The sequence below is a fragment of the Xyrauchen texanus genome, chromosome 30 (genome assembly GCF_025860055.1).
Source record: "Xyrauchen texanus isolate HMW12.3.18 chromosome 30, RBS_HiC_50CHRs, whole genome shotgun sequence".
Lineage (NCBI taxonomy): Eukaryota > Metazoa > Chordata > Actinopteri > Cypriniformes > Catostomidae > Xyrauchen > Xyrauchen texanus.
In genome coordinates this window covers 22778993-22801600 of record NC_068305.1, presented here as the reverse complement: position 1 = coordinate 22801600, position 22608 = coordinate 22778993, and the positions used below count along the sequence as shown (strand labels likewise).

Here is a 22608-nt window from a genome sequence, read left to right as displayed (position 1 = left end):
ATGAAAACTGCAAGGTCAAGTTGGCAAATCTAGAATTAGTCAGGTTCATATTTTGATATGGTGGTAAAACCTGGAAAGCGTTCACACAGATAAATTACATTGTTTACACACACATAGCGCGGTCATTTTATAGTAACCACTAACTAGTTGCTCGATAAATATCAACCACGAAACAATGTTATGAGAGGCTGCTGATTTAATGGCAACGTTTTAATATTAAAGTCAAATAACATTGGTTTAAGCGCCAGTTTCTTTATCTTTTGTTTGTCTGCTGAACTTACCGTTACAACGGAAACACCAGAAAAGACAAAAGACACCTCCAATCTGGGACTCGAACACGATCCAGACCAAAACCTTGAAAAAAAAAAAAGATGCACTTGAAAATACTGTCTCATAAAATAATAATAATAATAATAATAATAATAATAAACTCCGTTTGAACATCGGTGTTGCCTAACATTCTTTAGTATTTCACATTAGCTATTTACGTTGAGTTAAACACTCCTCCTCCTGGTTAGCTAACATTAAAGTGGCAGAGGAACACACAAAAGTTTCGTTTCTCTGTTTAACTAAGGGTTTCTTCAGCTAATTTAATTGATATTAACATATTCACCAGTTGATAATATCACCATTATGACGGCAATCACCGACAACTCCTAGCCAACAGCCAAAAAAACGGGCGCAAAAAGACAAAAAGTTACTGTTAATAAAACTTTATTTAATCAGGTCACGCACGTTAGTATGCTGTTAACTTTACAAATCAATACATTTGAAAATGTCTCTGTTTTATATAATTAAATATAATAATTCAAACAATATACTAACCTTTTTGATGAATCACCATTGTAAAATTTCTATCCCAGTTGTCCTTTATCTCACTTTCACCAAACAGGATGGAAAAACATATTTGAAAAGAAATCTCTCTTGCCATTGGTCAGTTTTTTGTGGGCAGGTTCACTACTGTAAATGGATTTACAGTACAGAAGAATTACTGTAAAATTACAGTAATGACCATATATTTTCCCATAATCCTTTGCTATTTACAGTAATGTACTGTATACTCATTTTACAGTATCTTGCTGTACGTATAACATTAAAATACCGTTCAAATTACAAAAATCAGTTACAGTGTATGTTAAAATTGGCTTTAAAATGACCTTCCCTGCTTTTTTTTTCTTCTCTCCTCTCTCTTTCTCTCTCTCTCCCAATTTGGAATGCCCAATATCCACTATTTAGTAGGTCCTCTTGGTGGTGCGGTTACCTCAGTCCAGGTGGCGGAGGACAAGTCTCAGTTGCCTCCGCTTCTGAGACCGTCAATCCGCACATTTTATCACATGGCTCGCTGTGCATGACACCGCAGAGAGTCACAGCATGTGGAGGCTCATGCTCCATGATCCATGCACAATTTACCACATGCCCCATTGAGAGTGAGAACCACTAATAGCAAGCACAAGGAGGTTACCCCATGTGACTCTACCCTCCCTAGCAACTGGGCCAATTTGGTTGCTAAGGAGACCTGGCTGGAGTCACTCAGCATGCCCTGGATTTGAACTCACGACTCCAGGTGTGGTAGTCAGCATCAATAATCTCTGATCTACCCAGGCCCCGACCTTCCCTGCTTTTAAATCATGAGTTGATTTGGGAATATGCTTGGAAAGCACTGCTCGGATTCATGCTTAATTCACACTGCATGCTAAAATGGCTTTTCTAGGTTTCTGAGTCCAGAGGTCATCCCTCCTCGTCAGCGCACAAATCCTGTGAAGTTTTCCGTAGAACGGAAAGACATGATACAAAGACGGAAAGTTCTCAACATTCCAGAGTTTTATGTTGGTAAGATAAATTGACTGTTGTAACACCTCTGTAGACTCCTGTGTCACATGGATTTTTTCCTAGTTAATCTATAGGCCATAACATTTCCTTATGTTTTTATTTATTTGTGTGGTTTTATGTAGGCAGTGTCTTAACAGTGATCATGCGAGTGGGAACCTGAATCAGTTTGTTGGGATCTGCATTCAACGCTCTGGAAAAGGACTGGGAGCTACTTTCATTCTTAGAAATGTGGTTGACGGCCAAGGTATAAAAAGTTAACCGTAACATTCCTTTTTACATCACCCAACGGCCCACGGCCAAGCTTTCATATTTTGTCCATGTAATCCATCCATCCATGGAAACATAGCTAAAATTGTTACATTATATCCCATTTATCTGTTCTGATTGTACTGGTAGCATTTTAATAATGGTATTCAGGGGTTACACGGAAATGTAATGTCTGTGTGTAAATGTAAAGTAAATAATGAATGAGAAATCATGTATATTGTGATTACTGTAGGCGTGGAGATATGCTATGAGTTGTACAGTCCACGTCTGCGGCAGATTGAGGTGTTGAAGCTGGAAAAGGGACTGGATGACAATCTCATTGTACCTGAGAGATGCGCTACCTGAGTATAGCACCTTTGACTTTGATTTGAAACCTGTCCGTTTTGAGCTCACTGGAGATGTCCCAGTCAATTCAGTAAGAGACCTTTTCATTTGTAATAAGTCATGAGTAATGCACACTTTTTGTAAAAAGCTTTCCTCACCTGTCCTTTTACTCTCTCTTTCTCTCACTTGCAGTTGAAAATAAAAATGAAGCCTAAACCATGGTCGAAACGTTGGGAGCGTCCAAAGTTTAACATTCAGGGGATCCGCTTTGACCTACGTTTGACCTCAGAGAAGATGGAGCATGCTCAGACAACAGTATCCAGCTGCAGACCCGCAGCACCACCAGTTTCAGAACCCCAGCGCCAGAACCGGAGCTTACGTTCTAAACCGAGTAGCGCCACCTAACGTTTTGGAGCATAGTTGGCTTTTATTACAAACGAAACACCATACTTTATACGTATGTTATAATGATTCTTTAAGGTACAGTACAATAAGCATTTTAAAACATTGATCTTGTGTAATATAATTGTATATAGTTATCCGTTTCATTGTATTATGAGAGTTACTTCCTGATCATGATGGTGAAAAATAATGCTTGAAACTTATGGCCATTTTATATAAAATATACTTTATTCCACAAGAACATGTGCAGCATACATTTTTCTTTATGTAAAATAAAACATGTCAAAAAACTAAAAAAGAGAGAAAATTAAGCATTTTAAAAGAAACAAAAATATATATATATATATAAAAAAAAAAACACTTCAACCCTAGGCCCATTTAATCATGACAATCCTGTATAAATTAAACTTAAAATTTATCAAATGAGGCATTCACTCTCAGGCCCATTTTGTCCTTACATTCTTGTAAAAATAACTCCATGTCATCCCTGAACACAAAATGAAATAGAAAGGGCTCTCTGGAAGCTTCTGACTGTTCCAGGAGATTGTTGCGGGCCTTTTCCTTGTCGTCTTCATTCATTGGAATGAAAAGAGGCTCTTCCACTGGACCCCTGAGCAGATGGCTGTTGGAATGGAGCCATTTCACAGCTTCTTTCATGAGCTGGATTATTGGGAGCTCCTTCATTACAGAATATTAAAGGAAAATGTGACTTTCTAAATGTATTATATGTTAAGAGATTATATATACATATATACACACACACACACACACACACGCCTCACTGCTGCTAAGCGTAGCTTGTTCTTCACATGGAAGGGACTCTTGTAGGGTTTCTGCACTGGAATATATATATCTTGGTTAATTTAAAATTGATCAGAAGAGGGTGCAAATGTAAAGGTGGGCTGGAGTAAATGTCCAGTATCTACCTTTCAGAGAAAACCCCAAAGTTCTCCATAAGAATAAGAGCCCACCATCTCCGTATGTTTGGAAAGTCGCACTGGAAGACAAAAATAGAGAAATCTTGATATTTCAACTGCTACAACATCATAAAGGTCAATTACTTGAACTGGTAATTACTTACAGATGTAAAATCAAAGGGTGCTCCCAAGACAAGATGTAGAGCATACTGGAAAACAGCAAAAATTAAGGAACATTATCTCTGTAAACGTCAAATTAAAAAAATTCTTCCTTGTTTCGTATTTAACAACTTTAAAAAATGTAAATAAAAACACCACCACACCAATCATTGGTTTAATTATATCAAAACAATCTCTCACCATCAACATGAAGACTCCACAGTCTACACCACCAATCTGTTGGGGGATATCCTAAAAAAAAAAAAAGCATGAGTTTTTATTAAGGGTTTGACACTTCAGCAGTCCCAACTTTAGCAGACTTCTTTATAACCAACCTTGCTTTTCAGTAGCACCCATGTGCCAGGTGCAATTTTGGCTGTCATCTTACTGCAACAAAAATAATAAAACAGATTTGTTAATATGAAGTTACATTGTGCAGCACACAGTTTGAAGCTCTGAATCCATGCAAAAACACAGTCAACAGTATTTGGTCTTTCTTGTAAAAACTGTCACAGCATGCAAAATCAGAACATCATGCAAGTAACCATTAAGCAAGTTTATTAAACTCTTGAACGGCAAAACTTGAACACACACATTGAACAGCGAACCTGAACTCAGAACCTTGAACAGCAAACCTGAAGTCAGAACCTTGAACAGCAAACCTGAACTAAGAACCTTGAACATTTTCACTTCTATATTTATTTTTGCAACCTGAAAACTTTCACATATCTCTCATCACTCAACCCATATGGATTGGTTGAATCTAGGAAGTACATGTGCCTATCTTTTGGCTTCATGACCTGCAAAAAATAGTGTTAGTACTTCAGAATCATGAAATGGCATTTCTGAATTGTGATGAGACAAAAGCAGGCAATTTTCAGACAACACTGCAAAGTTACATTAAATAGCCAGATTACAAATAACTTACAACATCCAGTGTGCTGGCTTCCAAGCAGGGAAGACAATGCAATCTTTCAGTGCAATACAATCCTATAGATGATTTAAAAAAAATCCATTTAGTTTAAAATAAAATTGGACACTGCTGTGAATGTTATGTAACTTTGTGGCCTCACTGGAAATGACAAGGATGGGTCCAAATTATTTGGAGGCAACCAGGTCACCACAACATATGCGTTGGCTGTCCACACATCCATTCCCTACAACATAACATACCAATGTAAGACTGTACACTAGACAACTAGGGACTATTGACTATTTGAGATTTGCAGCTTTACAAAAACGTACTCGTTCCTTAGCCACCAATGCGATTACCTCAAGACAGCTGTTTGCAATCTGCAGTTTTTAAAAAGAGAACTGTAAACAGTCACAAACATTTCATATTGTTATTGTATGTTATTGCATGTCAACTCACTGTTGCCTCTAACAGCTCATTGAGACCTAGAGTACAGAAATCTTTCCTTCTCAGAACCAAGTTTCCAACTTTGGCAATTGTCTCATCTGGGTCATCTGTCCCCAAAGCCCATTCAAGCTTAAAGACAAATGAGAGAAGAAATTACATATATATATATATATATATATATATATATATATATAAAAAAATTCTGCATTCTGCATATCAAATTCATAAATCCTGGTTTGTGAGTGCCATTACAACATCAAATAAAACTGAAAACTGTCATTCACATACCATTGCTGATTGCCTATGACTTGGCAGACAATCCCAACACACTCTACTGGCAGACAGGTGTTTGATGTTACAGACAATTTCATTTTCTGCTGTAATAGTTAAAATGGATAATTACATACAATACCTTGCATCAGGATATATCACGAATTAATACAAGATATATTAACACTTACTACTGGTTGGGACCATCATTGAGGTCGGGGTTGTGTCCTCCATCTCAATGTCTATGGGGACTGGCTCCTCAGTGGAGATGTCAGAATTTTCTATAACAATACAAACAGCCAAAAAGAGATAGACCCAAACCTCATATTTCCTTTAAACACAAACACTGGATGGTGGCCTATGCATTTCCACTACTTAAAAAAATAAAATAAATATATATATAAGATATTTTAATTTACCCAGCACAGCCTGTCCATGCATATTCTTCACCAACTTTGATCCAAACGTCTTCATTAATCTAGTCCTCACTTTGTTGTTCTTGTTTTCGTTATAGTGGTGAATTATGGTCCTCATTTGAAACAGATGTGTTGATGGTTGAGACATGTTCAAAAAGTAGTTATTTTTTCTCATCTTTGAGAACAGTTGCTCTGCAACCTGGCTATTTATTTTGCCAGCTAGTTGAGGCACTATAGTGATCTTCCTCAGAACATCTCTACTGTCTTTGGAATTGCTCTCGTGAAAACAGTCAGACAATACGTAATGATCCGAAGACCCTGTCAGTGGGTGTCCTTGAGGATCGCTCACACTAATTTTTTCCTCCAGCCAAGGCAATGACACTTTCAGATTTCCAGATTTGGCAAGTTTAAGGTTTTCTTCATTGGGTTCTGCTAAGCGTCCTTCATATGGACGTATAGGTATGCTTTCTGGTGCCCTTAGATTGGCATGTGTTGCAAAACCATGTGCAAAGTCATAAATAATGATGTTCGGCAGATGCTTCCATGAGAACAGAAGATCAGCAAAATCTCGAGGGCTTTCTGCTCGAAGATTGCTTTTTAAACTGTAAACTATGCCACATGGGCACATGATGACTCCCCAGCCTCCTAATATAGCACAAAAAAAAAGACATTCTTCAAAAAAAATTTCTTTCAAAGTTTTAAACATTAATGTATTGGCAATATATTGACTGTAATATCAAAGGTTATATTTGTAACACCAGACAAAACAGTATTAGAAATTAAGCTCACCAGAGGCACCCCAGATTTTTTCAAAGATTTTATCATATGTTTGCCTCGATTTCATTTCATTAGACAATCTGAGGAGGTCACTCCAAGATCCAATGGAGTCCAGACCACATTCTTTGCATAGTTTTCGAATAACATTAACCTACAAAAAATATTATTGAATATAGTGTAGTATATTGGAAAAAATAGTAGTACTTTTACAAACAAACCTTTTGAAGTTCTTCCTTCAGCCTCACCTCTCTCACCGTAATTTCTGCGGTCTATGAGGCAGACTTTGAAGAATGAAGTTTTTCATACTCTGTGTTTAGCACACTATCTGAACGACGTGTGTTCTTGCCAATCCAAGGAGCCCAGAAGTGATACATGGGTTTAAAAACAAATGGATTTTGTGCCCCACCTACAACAGCAGAATTAAAAACATAATAAGCTGTGTGATTCTTTTAATTTCATTGCAATATGGTGCATAAAAAAAAAACTATGTTTGCACATACTTGCAACAAATCCACGACATATCATCTCTTTGGACAACGCCTCCCAGAATGTTTCCAGATTGACTTCCCCTTGATAGTTTTCTGGGGGGTTCCTCTATGTCATTAACTGGAAGAAAACAAAATGTGTACCAAAAATGTTCACTATATGGCAATAACATGAAGAAAAATAAATAGAAAATAAATAAATAAAACAAACTTGGAAGTGAACATGATTACAATAAACATACCAGTAAGCTGGAAAACACCCTTTTTGTGTAGATCCATTATCACAACAGGGGGATAATCACCACAGGTAATGCATGAATACTCGTACTCATGTTTTGTAAGGGCCTCAAAGTGTAAATAAGCATGCAGCACCGTGTCTGCTGACGGAAACTTTAAACCGGTCAAATCTTGCAAAAAATCTACGGCTCTGCTCACAGAAGTATGCACCTGGAATAAACAAAATCTGTTTTAAGTAACATACATAAATACATACACCATAGTGTTAAATTAAAAGTTACCTGGAGAAGGCTTCTCAAGGTTAGGCATAAGGGTATGGCAAGGATGATGTGGTCATTGAAGTTATGTAGGTGGTCTTTCCACTCCTGGTAACGGTAGAACATTCCACAAAGTGGGCACTGCTTACAGTAGGTGGCAACGTCTAAAATTTAAACAAGTAATACATCAGAGGACAATTTAGCTGAATATCACATACGCAATTACATAACACCAAATCATACCTTCAATAATGGACCAGTTTGTGAGTATTTTAGCCTTCTTTGTAATTAGGATGGGATCACTGAGGGGGATAACACCTGGACAACTCTGACAGATACTTTCATCTGGACAAAGGTTCCTTGGGTAGTCTTTGTCTGGTGATGGTACATGCACATCATCTGGTAGATCAACGGGTATCTTCTTGTGCTGAAGAATGTAAGATACCATATTTTTTAGCCCCAGATCTTTTGGAGGATAAACAGGACTGTCTTCTCTGAAATCCTTCTCCTCAGACTGTGCATGTGGCCCTTTGAGTGGTGATTCTTCTCTGCTGAAGACTGTTCGAAACAACTCACGTTGGGTCTGAAAAAGGTGCCATTTTGCAATATATTTGTGCACACATGAACGCCTCAATTTGGCACAGGGACAATGCCATGTGTTTAATTTTGAGTCATACACAACCATTACACGTCCCAACCGACTGTAATAGGAGACACTGGGTTCAAATACTGAAATTAATTTCTTTGTTTCAGGGGTGCCAATCGAAGTTTGAACAGAGAGTGGTATGCAATTGCTGTTGGCAAGCTGCTGGTGAGTAAGGCATATCTTCTTTTCATTACTAAACCACTTTGCTTTTACCATCTCGGTTAAAATCTCCTCTTTCAGGGAGACTGGTTCTGCAGCAGATGTACAGTAAGTTACAGAGCGAATGTGTTTGCACAGATATGATGACAGGCCACTCCTCTGTGCAACTTCCATGTTGACCTGACATTCATGTGATTCACAGATGACCTTATGGTGTTCTCCCCATGTCTTAAGCTGAATATGAAGAGGAACACTGTGACCCTTGATAACTTTAAGGACTGTAAATATGCCATTTGTCCTGTCAATGCACTGGCTTACAAGATGGAATGTGGCATTAATGTCCTGTATTGGCTGTTCTGTGTGTTTGCGGTCAATGTGTTTTTTTTAAGTTTTTTCTATTAATGAGGATATTGCAAACTGGGCATTTTTTTTTTATCACAGGGTGCACACGAACCCGGTGTGGTGTTGTCAGAGTGGTTGGAGAAGGTGTGGTCAGCGCTGCAGTGGCTGGAGAAGGTGTGGTCAGCGTTGCAGTGGCTGGAGAAGGTGTGGTCAGCGTTGCAGTGGCTGGAGAAGGTGTGGTCAGCGTTGCAGTGGCTGGAGAAGGTGTGGTCAGCGCTGCAGTGGCTGGAGAAGGTGTGGTCAGCGTTGCAGTGGCTGGAGAAGGTGTGGTCAGCGTTGCAGTGGCTGGAGAAGGTGTGGTCAGCGCTGCAGTGGCTGGAGAAGGTGTGGTCAGCATTGCAGTGGCTGGAGAAGGTGTGCTCAACGCTGCAGTGGCTGGTGATAAAATTGTGGCTGAAGTTGGAAGCGGGTTTTTTTTGCAAACCTGTACATGCGTCTCAAAATCCCTTCTCCTTAAAACTGTAGTATCACAGTATGGGCAGTGGTAATGCAGTGCTGTTCTACATCCCAGTCCACATCTGTGTATAGTGAAGCCTAAAATAAATCAGTATACCGGTAAACTATTATGCTATAATATATTGGATGTACATATAGTAAACAAATAACTCAAGATATTCATACCTCCATATACAACTGCCTTGTTGAAGTGGATTTGAACATGACTTTTTAATTTGACAAGTTTGGCTGGCTTAAATACACTGGCCGAGCAAAAAGGGCAGTGGTAATATCTGCAGGACTTGTTGCACTGCTGCAGCTCAGGTAATGAGTCACCTCTCTGAATCGTTATATGTCTCTACAAGAGATGAAAGCACCACACAGTAATCTCAACGTAAAAAAAAAAACACAACTATAAGGTAACATTAACTCACAAACAATGCATATAACAGAGGAAGGTGGAACAAACACTTTAACACCTTCACAAGATGTCTTCAAAACATCACCGCAAGGCCCATTTACAACACGCAAAAATTTATCGAACCATCCGTAGAATTTTTTTTTTTAATACAATAAAGTATGACAACATATTCAAGCTTCAATAAGATGATAAAGTTATGCACAAATTAAATATTTAGCAGATAAACGCTGAACTTAATATATGCGATAATTCTTCACCACATGAGGTCAAAAACGTTGGACAACGTTACACAACTCACCATGCTCTCCGCCATGCTTGTCTCATTGTCAATAACTCCGCCCCTCACTTCCGGTTCTGGCGCTGGGGTTCTGAAACTGGTGGTGCTGCGGGGCTGCAGCTGGATATGTCTCCGCTCAGAAGTGGGCTGAACCTTGGAGGCAGTATGATATGCTGCGGGAATATGACACATCCAGCCTGGAGGAGCAGATCCTACAGGAGGTACAAGCAAACTTCAGCAAGTGAGCAGTCAACAGGGAAAGAATCCAAATAAAGGGCCCTGGGGCAGATATGGCAACTGATTGAGTCGAGATGCTGAAAGTGTTTGAATTTGAGAAGGGAAAATGTGTACAGGTTGACAAAAGACTCATCCATTTATCCACCCACCCCAGTTCTGGTGTGTGCTTCAAAATGAATACTGGAAATTCATTCAGAAGACCAAACATTGGTGCCTGGTGGAACTTTTTGTGAGAGAATGTTTTTGTCTATTTTACACAGTGATATGTACATAATGGATCTCACCTGCACAACATGTTTTAATGCTGGAGCTTATTTACAAATAACAGTAGTCAATTAAAAATGACTCCGCTTTGATATTATTTATCATTATTTTATATCTGTCTCGTCTTGTGTCTACAATGGAGTGTCTTTCTGCCTCTCAATTTGTCACTCTGACCAGTGGAGAGCAGCAGAGAACACATAAATGTTCATTTCTAAATAGAAACAAAATATCCTTAACCAGGTTTTTTCAAACTGAACACTTATAACGAACAATTTATAAAAATGTAAAATAATATTTAGCATTATTTGAAATGATTTCTGGTTAATTCTGAAACTGAAATGAATCATGATTATTTTATTGACGGCTATAAACTAATATACACTCACCTAAAGGATTATTAGGAACACCTGTTAAATTTCTCATTAATGCAATTATCTAATCAACCAATCACATGGCAGTTGCTTCAATGCATTTAGGGGTGTGGTCCTGGTCAAGACAATCTCCTGAACTCCAAACTGAATGTCAGAATGGGAAAGAAAGGTGATTTAAGCAATTTTGAGCGTGGCATGTTTGTTGGTGCCAGACGGGCCGGTCTGAGTATTTCACAATCTGCTCAGTTACTGGAATTTTCAGGCACAACCATTTCTAGGGTTTACAAAGAATGGTGTGAAAAGGGAAAAACATGCAGTATGCGGCAGTCCTGTGGGCGAAAATGCCTTGTTGATGCTAGAGGTCAGAGGAGAATGGGCCGACTGATTCAAGCTGATATGCAACTTTGCCTGAAATAACCACTCGTTACAACTGAGGTATGCAGCAAAGCATTTGTGAAGCCACAACAAGCACAACCTTGAGGCGGATGGGCTACAACAGCAGAAGACCCCACCGGGTACCACTCATCTCCACTACAAATAGGAAAAAGAGGCTACAATTTGCAAGAGCTCTCCAAAATTGGACAGTTGAAGACTGGAAAAATGTTGCCTGGTCTGATGAGTCTCGAATTCTGTTGAGACATTCAGATGGTAGAGTCAGAATTTGGCGAAAACAGAATGAGAACATGGATCCATCATGCCTTGTTACCACTGTGCAGGCTGGTGGTGGTGGTGTAATGGTGTGGGGGATGTTTTCTTGGCACACTTTAGGCCCCTTAGTGCCAATTGGGCATCGTTTAAATGCCACAGCCTACCTGAGCATTGTTTCAGACCATGTCCATCCCTTTATGGCCACCATGTACCCATCCTCTGATGGCTACTTCCAGCAGGATAATGCACCATGTCACAAAGCTCGAATCATTTCAAATTGGTTTCTTGAAAATGACAATGAGTTCATTGTACTAAAATGGCCCCCACAGTCACCAGATCTCAACCCAATAGAGCATCTTTGGGATGTGGTGGAACGGGAGCTTCGTGCCCTGGATGTGCATCCTACAAATCTCCATCAACTGCAAGATGCTATCCTATCAATATGGGCCAACATTTCTAAAGAATGCTTTCAGCACCTTGTTGAATCAATGCCATGTAGAATTAAGGCAGTTCTGAAGGCGAAAGGGAGTCAAGCACAGTATTAGTATGGTGTTCCTAATAATCCTTTAGGTGAGTGTAATTTATAGTTACATAATTTAATATATTGTGGAACAATTTTATTTGAAAGAAATAAGGGTCGTACTTCACTATGCTCTTTAAAGCTGCTTTGAAATTATATTTATTGTGAAAAGTACAACACATACATTTGAATTGTAAATGTTTCACGTTTAAACATCTTGCATCACTATAGTAGAAAAGAAACGATCAAAATTAATACATATTTTCCTAATTAAATAATTACATTTGCTTTAGTGCAATGGCACTATTAAATCCAGGTATTTTCATTTGACAAAAAACATGTTTATAATATAATGTTTACTATTATGCAAGGGAATCATCATATTTAGTGGTTCTTGTCATCGCAAATTTTGAAATTGCTCACAGTCTGGAAAGAAATTAGAAGGGCAGTTAAGAAAAGTTAACAGAGTAAGAAATATTTTATTAATAGAACTGCGGTTTGTTTACAATGTACTGATGAAAGACACTGAGACTTTAAACACGATTGTATATAAAGCTCAGTGCTATTAATATAACACAAATATTTCTGATGATTAGTAATAGCTTTTAAAAGTTCATAATTATTCATTTGATCCGTATTCTAAAATTAATTGCCACACAATCTCATCAAACACATGCACAATGAATATCGCCTTTCTTCACTTTACCACTCTTGTTTCAACGCTCCGTTTGAACAAAGGAGCGCACTGATATCCATATCAGTGACTTCTAATATTCAAGCGTGCTATTTCATTTTAGACCAACTGCTAGATATATATAATCCACAGTATGAGCGTGTCACATTATCTTGGTGACTGCCATGGTATTTTTTCCGACCTCATCTGGAGCCGCTCGCGCTAATCCTCGCGCACATCTGTGCATTGCTCCAGAGAGAGCACGAGCAAGGTTCCGCCCATCCTGCTGTTGTCAGTGACGTCAGCCCTATCACTTGTGGGCAGTGAAACGACGCCGCAGTCAGCGAGCTGCAGTGAGCAGGTGTAGCCGTCACCTGAATACATTGTTTGCTATCCAAGGATATATCCGGCTTTATTTTCATAAAATCCAAAGAATAACGGGTCGTTCTCTCTTTTTTACGTAATGTACGGTAAGTGTTAATGATACCTCGCGACATTTATCATGTGCAGATGCTTATATTACTCTATTTTGAGGTTCGCAATAAGGTTACCATCTATTTTTTATATATGCATATATATTTAGAACTAGCTTAGTAGACAGGCTCTATATTTATGAGCGATATCTAATAGCTGCCTTTTGAGATTAATAATTTTATGCTAGAAAAAGTGGCAGAACATAAGCCCGTAACATGTTGGAGAAGGAGCGGAATAGCTGTCATTGATTTTCATCCCATAACGGACAAACTTGTGTGGCCGGTTTTGAACTTGCGCATACAGCAACTCTTCTCAGTTTTAAGTAACATAATATCCTGAAACGCAAGTGTTTCCCTACTGGGGCGCTGAAAGTGCCGTTAGAGATTCAACACACCTGTCCCACTACAGAACCTGCATTTAGGATACCTGAATACATCTGCAATGACCCTTATCATCCAAGATCTCATCTCAAAATATGGACTCAATGCATACATAAAATGCACTTATTTTGATCACAGTTGATGAATTTGTCTATTAAATTAAGATGTTGGCTGTTTGGTAACACTTTTTTGCTTTGTGGAGTCCATATTACATGTTAATAAAATGTAATTCAGTAACAAAGACAACGTGCTCAAATTACAGTGTAATTATGAAATACCTTGTTATGATTTACTCTTATAATTACACTGTAACATGACGGCTGTTATTAAGTGTGACCCAGGGTTTTAGGTTTTGTAAATGTTTAGATTTACAGACTGTAGGTTATGTAGTGCGTGAAAACTGCCATTTATTCTCATACATTTCTTTCCAAGGCTAGCTCAGCTAATCAAAGCACAGAGGCTACAATCTGTTTTGGCTCTTGCATTTCACAATGTGGGATTTGACCCAGGCGGCAGTAACCTGCTTAATTAAATTGTGAGGCTGGTCAGGAGAATTATGTTGACAATCTTTCCTTTTCTCTTATCAGCACAGTGATACTCTGTCCCTAGTTTATATATATATATATATATATATATATATATATATATATATATATATATATATATATTATACCATAACTGGGATGTATCCAGATGGAAATATTAATAATCTGCAGGTGTCATGCATGCACCTTAGGCAGTTTAATTTTAAATATGCATTTATTTTTGTTATTATAAAAGGCAGAATCAATGTTCTACAACTAAGATTTAATGTTTGGTTGGATGCTATCTGAGGTCTGGAATAGTCTAATCTTTGTGTTAAAGGCAGTGGAATTAATACCTCATTGCAATTGTCCTTGGAGGACATACAGTGTTAATCAGAATTGTTCTTTAGAGTTGTATGCTGACATCACACACACATAGCAGGCCTATGCAGGAAAGGCCTTTATCTGAAGAATCAAGACAAATGACATAATTTCCTGCAAGGTTAAAGGGATAGTTCTCCACAAAAATGAAACATTTCTCATAATTTACTCACCCTCATGCTGAGGGTGTCATGGGTTTCTTTATTCTGCTGAACACAAATGAAAATATTTTGAATCATATCTCTGCCCTGTAGGTCCATGCAAGGAAAGTGAATGAGTACCAATTTTATAAAGATCCTAAAAGCACATTAAGGCAGCATAAAAGTATTCCATATGACTCCAGTTGTATAATCCATATCTTCAGAAGCGATGTGACAGGTGTGGGTGAGAAACAGATAAATATTGCCCCCCCCCCTTTTTTTTTTTTTTTTTTTACATAGAATTCTACTTCCTGCTAGGGCTGTCAAAATTGCTCAAAAATGACATTCGAATATTCCCTCTAAAAAAAACACATATATTCGAACTATTCGAATATCTGGTTGCGCATTTGGTCAATGACGCGCATTACGTCAATAACAGGACAAATTAATACAAAGAGACATAACTATTTGTATAGGTAGTTTATTTAAGTTTAAACATATTTGACAACGTATTACCTACACAAAAACAAGTAAATCAACTAATGGCCAAGACCTCACTCTCGCTCGCACGCACGAGGCACTCTTTCTCTCTCTCTGCCCTCACGCTCTCTGCGATAATGGTTTAAAAGAACAACAACAATAAACAAATGTTGAGTGCTGATCAAGAGTTTTGTGCAAGCAATATAAGGTCGCGACTCTTGTCCCAAATATAGCAGGCTTCATTCAGTGATTAAAACAAATTATTAACATTAATTGAAGTTTTACAGTATATAGAACCGACATTGAACGCTCGAGCGAGCTGTGCTGTGGTAAACATGGAACTTTTCCTTGACATGAAACGGTAAATAATCAAACCAGTGGAAGCCTGCAGTGCATGAAACTGCTGTATCTAACCTACCTTATTCATGCAACATCTATTCAGTCAGTACAGTAGCCTTACATTTTAGTCATGTTTCTGTTTAACGTTAAATAAAATGAGGCACACAATTCCAGAAATGTGACAACAAAGACCCCTCAGGCAGCACGCCCACTCGCAAAGCAGACAGCCGCACATCTGCTACCGCGGGCGCGTTTTTTTTTCCACATTCGAATATTAATTTTCACCTTCGAATTTCTGTTTTTTAAAACTATTCGAATATATATTCGAATTTAGAATATTCGTTGACAGCCCTACTTCCTGCCCAGTTGGAGGTGATGTGCATGAATAATGTGAATCATTAAAAACAAAAGGGGAATGTGAAAGTGGACATTTATAGTAAAAAAGGACTTGTACATCATTCTGTTTCTTACTTACATCTATCATATCCCTTCAGAAGACATTCATTTAACCATTGTATGGACTACTTTTAAGCTGCATTTATGTACCTTTTGGAGCTTTAAAGTTTTAGTCACCATTCACTTGCATTGTGAGGACCTACAGAGCTGAGATATTCTTCTAAAATCTTCATTTGTGTTCAGCAGAAGAAAGTCATACACATCTGGGATGGCACGAGAGTGAGTAAATGATGAGATAATTTTCATTTTTGTATAAACCATTCGTTTAGTAGTGATAATGTTCATGCAGCCTATACAAGCTGCATTGTGTTGCTGTATAGTGTGTCTGTGAAAATCTGTAAACATATCCTAAAATGCACTAGCGAAAATTTATTTAAATGATTTGTGAGCTGCTGAACTGAATGGGGTCAGGCTAAAATAACTGCATATGTGTGGATGGTCGATGTGACATGATTTTCTCTTTGATTCTCAAATATCGATTGGTACAGTTTTTTTCCCCTCAAAAAATGTTTCCACTCTGAAATGCCAACCACCCATGTTCTATGAGAGTGCTAGTGTGTGTAAGTCTCCCCTGTGAGATCAGGGTGGAGTGGCCCAGAAATATGCCTTATATGTCACACAGACAGAGGATTGCTTGCTTCGTACTAGAGGATGCTGGCTGCCCTAAATACCAACAGTTGGATATGTGTGTGTGTGTGTGTGTGTGTGTGTGTGCATGCTTGAGAGTTTACCAGAGAGATAGAAACAAGAGAAGAAGGGAAAATGGGTTTTTTGCCAATATGTCCTCGGAATGCTATTTGAAGTCATCAGATCGTCTAGAGTCAAATTCTCTGGCTGTACATCATCCAGAACAACACAATATCACTCTTGAATATCAATTGATTTACAGAGAAATCTCATTGCTGTCATTGTTCACCTTCAAATGTAAAAAGACTGAGAAAAGCTTGGCATAAACCTCTGTTGAGGAAAAATAGAATCTACCCAGAATATGAATGATGGAGGTGCCTCTCTGAAATAATAGCTTATTGGTGGACCTGAGTGAGAAGAAGTGTTATAGAAAAGACAAATGGTCTCTTAAACGTACTTTTGAAGAAACGTGGCTCCAACCTACACACAGTTAATACTCACACTGTGAAACAGATAAAGAGAGAAAGAGTGCTAAATGAAACTGAAGCGTGAACACTATTTGTGTTATTCAAATTTAGATAAACACTTCAGAAATCTGTGTGTGAGAACAAGATCTGGTGGTGCAGTTCTCCTCCCTGGTGCATTATGATTGTCCTGTTTAGCTCTGTAAACAAAAAGTTAATACATAAAATGTGTGAACATAAATCAAATGTGAATGATTATGACATTTTCATTGTTGAGTGAACTATCCCTTTAAAAAGTATTGCTGTAGTTCACTGGTTCATATCCGGGAGCTCTAGTTCAACTAGTTCAGGATAGTTCACCCAAAAATGAAAATGATCTCATCATTAACTTACCTCATGCCATCCCAGATTTGTTTGGTTCTGCTGAACACAAACAAAAATAAAAAAAAGATATCTCAGCTCCAGTGCTCACAGTGCAAGCGAATTGTGACCAGGAATGTCCAAAAAGCGCATAAAGGCAGCATAAAGTCATCTTTATAATGCCAGTGTGTCTTCTAAAGTGATATGATAAGTGTGGGTGTGAAACTGATCAATAAGTCCTTTTTACTTTAAATCTACTCTTTAACTTTCACACTCTGGTGTGGAAGTGACATTCACTTTCACATTCAGCCACCTACTGGTTCAGGCTGGTCAAAGGTGGAGATTTATAGTAAAAAAAGGACTTAAATATTGCTTTAAGTCCTTTTTGCATATCGAATTGCTTCAGAAGACAAGGATTTAATCATCAGAGTCATGTGGATTACTTTTATGATGCCTTTATATACTTGTGGACCTTCTGAGTTCTGGCCACCATTCACTTGAATTGAGAGGACATACATAGAGGTGATATTCCTCTAAAAATTTGTGTTTGTGTTCAGCAGAAAAAGAAAGTCATAAACAAAGTCAATGAGATTCTTTTTTTTCTGTGTGTTGAGAGTAAAAGTTTGGTTTGACTTGTGTCCAAAGATAAGATCCATGCAATCAATTTGTCATGAAAAATGTCTTTTTTTAATACACTTTCTTTACTATACAGTCAGTCGTTTATAAAAAAAAAAAACAAGACAAAATACTAATTTAATACTAATGACGGATAGCATGGATGAGATAAAGACTTTTGAGTCCTCTCTTGTTAATATGCAGATTTACAGACGCTCTATACAGAACTGCCAGTTTTCTAAAATCTTTCTCATCTGAAAGACGGTACCTTTTTACAGTATTGTGTCTCCATCACTATACTGGGATGTTAGGACCCACACAGACCACAGAGTGAGCACCCCCTGCTGGCCTAAATAACACCTTTTCCAAGTAAAAGTAATTTTATTAACCATTAGTATATGCCAGATGAGCAAGTGTAACAACAGTGAAACTGCTTCACTGTCAGTTTGATAGCAACTGCTTATAGAGCTAAGCAGCATTCAAATCAAACATTATCAAGACTGAGAGTCCATCCTCAACCTAAGAACAAGCCGCAATCTTCACCACAGTTATAACTCCAAAAGTGCCAGCCTTACAAATAGTCCTTTTAAATGCCAATTTAACACACCTTTAAACATGAACAAATCTCTTCCTATTCTTATCTTACTCAAAAATGCATAAAATAACACTTAGTTTCAACATTTGTTCACGCCATCGGTCATTTGAAAGCATGCTGGAAAATGGAAATCCCCTGCCTAGTTTTATCAATGATACAAAAAGTATTCATGTAGTCTAGGGCTGGGAGATACAGTATATAAAACTATTTTTTGTGATAATTGCAGAGGGTCGTGAATTTTTTATTGATTTTGCTTTAAAAATTTTATAACCAAAAGAACCCCATATCCAAACATTTACGGTCTCCAACGGCTCCATTTGCATCACGGAGTTCGCAATGCGTGGCAACCGCAAGGAAATAAAGAAAATTAAACTCACAGCACCTCCCAATATGTTCAGAGATCATTTTCAGCATTCTCATAGACAATATTATTTTTGCAAACAGTTTTCAGATGAATGAAACAGAGAAAAAAGAGTGAAAACTCTATACATGCTCTTGCTCAACATGATAGGCTTGTGCTTCACGCCTCTGAAAAAACAGCAAATCAGACACAAACATTGACGGCTTTTCTTTTGTCTGTTAAAAATATAATAAAGTATGTTTTTTTTAAGCACATGTCTTTGTGACTAACAGCTTTTCTTGTCATGTGTCACTCAGACAGACAGGTCACCCGCCTTTTGCAGGTAGTTGAGCAAAATTACCCACGCATGAAATACATTTGGACGAGGAGATTGCTAACTTGATTCAGCCTCGTCACATTTGCCGGGGGCTAGTTTCACACCCTGGCCACTGTTTAATATATTTGGCGACTTCCCAGATCCATGGTTTTGCCATTTCCAGATTTTGTCAATATTCATCTGGTCGCAATAGTCATCGGGATCTTTCACATTGTCGGAATCCGATTACATTGCCATATCGCCCTAATGTAGTCCAAACTCAAATTGATTAAGTAAACTTCAGTTTTACAAATATAATTAGAAAGAACATAATGAAATCAAGTTAAGACAAAGTTTTCTAGATTTGTGTTGCTTTAGATCATTTTAATTAAGTAAACTGGACAACCTGCAAAAAATTTTTTTTGAGTGTAGATCTGGAACAAAAGAGTTGCCACTATTATTTGCATGTGGTGGTGTTTTACTGTTCACTTGGTCTTCTGCAACATCACTCAGCACAACTGTCTGAATGGTTGATGTGGTGTCTGCTGGCATGTCTTATATGCTTGTTTCCTGTGTGGACAGAGGAGCCCTCATTCACCTTCCCTGCACAAAGCACGCTTAGAACAGACATGTGCTGTGTGAGGAGAGTGAAATGTTGAATACTGATTGGCCTGTGCTGCATGCAGGTGTCCATCATTAACAGTTAAAGGGACATTTGTGACTAAGTGAGAAAGTGAAGGATAGAGGACAGGAGCAGGCATAATGAAAAGAGAGAGTGAGGCTTTAAAGCTGAAGTTTGTAATTCTTGCCCCACCAAACAGAACTGCAAAAATGAACATTGTTTTTAAACAGCTTTACCGAATTAACTCTATACATGACACATAGCATGTATTTCCTGTAAAATGTGTGTCCGATAACAAGCTTCCGGTATCATATTCTGCCAAGGCGAATGTGTCAAGAGAGTTGCAGCAAACTTCTTTTCTTTTTAAACTGAAAAGATTGATCACAAAAAAATGTGATATCATTTAGAAGTATAAAATGTATCTGAATAAAAAGCTCCAATAAGTTTAAAAACATACGCAATTAAGCTTGCAGTATGGCCGAGCACTGCTTGTCCCATTGTTTGAGGCATCCTCTGTGTGCATAGTGTTATAATTACATTTACATCCAGAAATTGTACAGCGATGAACAAGTGATGACTTCATCAACAGAAGTGATTCAAGGAGAGCACAAATACCAGAAGATGAAGTTAGGGAGGCTTTAAAATTTTAGCGTCCTCCGCAGGGCAACTAAACATCACAAATAACAGTACAAAGCTTAAACAGTACTCCTTTTTTTGGCATTATAGTTATTATAATTTCAGTCTGTTGTCATGAAAATTATGTAACTGTGGCAACATTTTTGCTAAATTAAATTATGTGGTTCATTACACGTATCGGTGCAGTTTGGAGGTGAAATGTTCACTGGGCGCTAAAAGCAAGTCAAATGTTTGCTCTATGGAGTTTTAAATTTACAAAAGCTCCATCCCTAACCTAAACCTTTTAACTGAAAACCTAACCCAGGTAGCAAAATACACTCCGGTCAGAGTTTCAGTTAGAATCTCATCTGCAGGAGCCTATCCCTGTAGCCCGCTTCCATCTCCTGTACTCGGGCGGGTACCACTCCCCGATTCTGGCCCAAATCAATCAGCCCAGATGTGGCAGTCGGCGACATGCTGATGCTGTTGGCGTTAAGCCAGAATTGACCCAAAACTATAGTAGACAGCGCGACAGAGCTGGCCTGTGTTTATTTCTGCATGTAACCATGTATGATTCATAAATTTAACATTTTAAAATGTATATTCAACCTAAACTTTCTCTTGCATTTTAATTATAGTTTATAATACATACTTAATATATTTATATGAACTTATTTTAATAAATGTACAAGAACTCACTTAAATGCATGAAGAAAATTTACAACATCACACAAACAGCTATTGTTTAATAAGTATACTTTTAAACATTTATACAATTTTAGAAACATGTAAGTGTATAATACTACTGTCAACCAACAGTGTAATAAAAAGCAAATGTTACATAACAGAGCATTAATCTTAAAAACCTTGTCAGTTTTTCTAGCTTTAAATAAACAGAACTGATGTCCCTACCCTAAATGCTACATCTAAATCTAACCAATAAAAAGCAAATGTGAGATGAAAAACACAATAGCTGAAGCAACCACTTTATTTCATGGTGTCGCTATTACGCTTTCGGCTCACGTGTCAACTTGCGTGCTTTGCTGGTCTCAAAACTGGGTCTTCTGTGTTCAAAGTCCAACACTCTGGTCATGCCTGAAAAGCTTGTAAAGGTAATGCTTAAAATGTGTAGTCTTTGAATGCATTATAGTAAATGTGTTTTGATGTCACTAGAGAGTACTGTGTGGGGAACAGAGTGAAAAATAAATGTTCATAAAGTGCTAATCTACCATTTTATTCATGATTTTATACCACGCCCTCACTTCCACATACTCAAATCGCCCGACTCAGGCCAGGGGGCCATCCAGCCTGCCCAGTACACCCCCCTCCCCCTTTTCTGGAGAGGAAGCCATCTGCAGCCTCAGTCTGTGGACCACCTTGAACTTAAAAGACTGAAGTGCCAGATACTAACGTGTGATCTGTGCATTTGTATCCTTCATGCGATGGAACCACTGGAGTGGGGCTTGGTCTGAATAGAGGGTGAAAGCCCATCCCGGGAGGTAGAAGTGAAGGGTGAGGACCACCCACTTGATGGCCAGACACTCAATGTTGCTGTACCTTGCCTCTCTCGCCCACTGATGTACAGCACGGGGTGCTGCTCCCCCTCGACCAGCTGGGACAACACGGCCCACAACCCTCTGTACTACGCATCAGTCTGTCAGACAAAAGGGAGAGAGAAATCAGGAGAATGTAACAACGGTACCCCCCAAAGTGCAGCTTTCACCTGCATAAAAACCTGTTGGTATGGCTCCGCCCACTGGACCATGTCTGGGGCTCCCTTTCTGGTGAGATCCGAATAATTAAGCACAAATCTTCTATAGAAGCCTGCCAGCTTAGGCCTCTGGCAGGCTGCAATTGCTGTGGTCTTCACAATTTGGGGACACACCTGCCCGTGGCCCCAGTGGAACCCCAGATAGAGATTTCCCTCTCCCATAAGACATCCTGCAGTGGAGCGGACATAGATGGCCCTGGCTCCGCCTCCCCAGCCAGCACATCGCAAAAAACACACCAAGACGCTTTGTTACAAGACCCATCCACACAAATTTCCCACAATAAAGTGGTAAATGCTGGACAATTTGTACCCAAGATTAGAGGATGTGTGAGGTTGGGACTAACTGTCACCTCGA

The 22608-nt window shown here is 38.5% G+C and overlaps 1 protein-coding gene and 2 pseudogenes across 4 annotated transcripts in view; 2 read left to right on the top strand and 1 right to left on the bottom strand.

Annotated features, from left to right (window-relative positions):
- Window positions 1-10286, top strand: LOC127623919 (39S ribosomal protein L19, mitochondrial-like; annotated as a pseudogene).
- LOC127624064 (uncharacterized) lies at window positions 3035-10121 on the bottom strand (annotated as a pseudogene).
- A 2815-nt stretch (window positions 10287-13101) lies between the features above and the next one.
- LOC127624352 (intersectin-2-like) overlaps window positions 13102-22608 on the top strand; it is a 60411-nt gene continuing 50904 nt past the window's right edge. For 3 of the 4 annotated variants that reach the window (XM_052099144.1, XM_052099147.1, XM_052099145.1), the window contains exon 1: window positions 13109-13224. Coding sequence is in view for 1 of the 4 variants with exons in the window: in XM_052099146.1 (XP_051955106.1) it covers window positions 13218-13224 (7 nt within the window). In the remaining 3 variants the exon portion in view is untranslated. Of the gene's footprint in view, window positions 13225-22608 lie in introns of all 4 variants that reach the window. The other variant, XM_052099146.1, reaches the window with a different exon arrangement.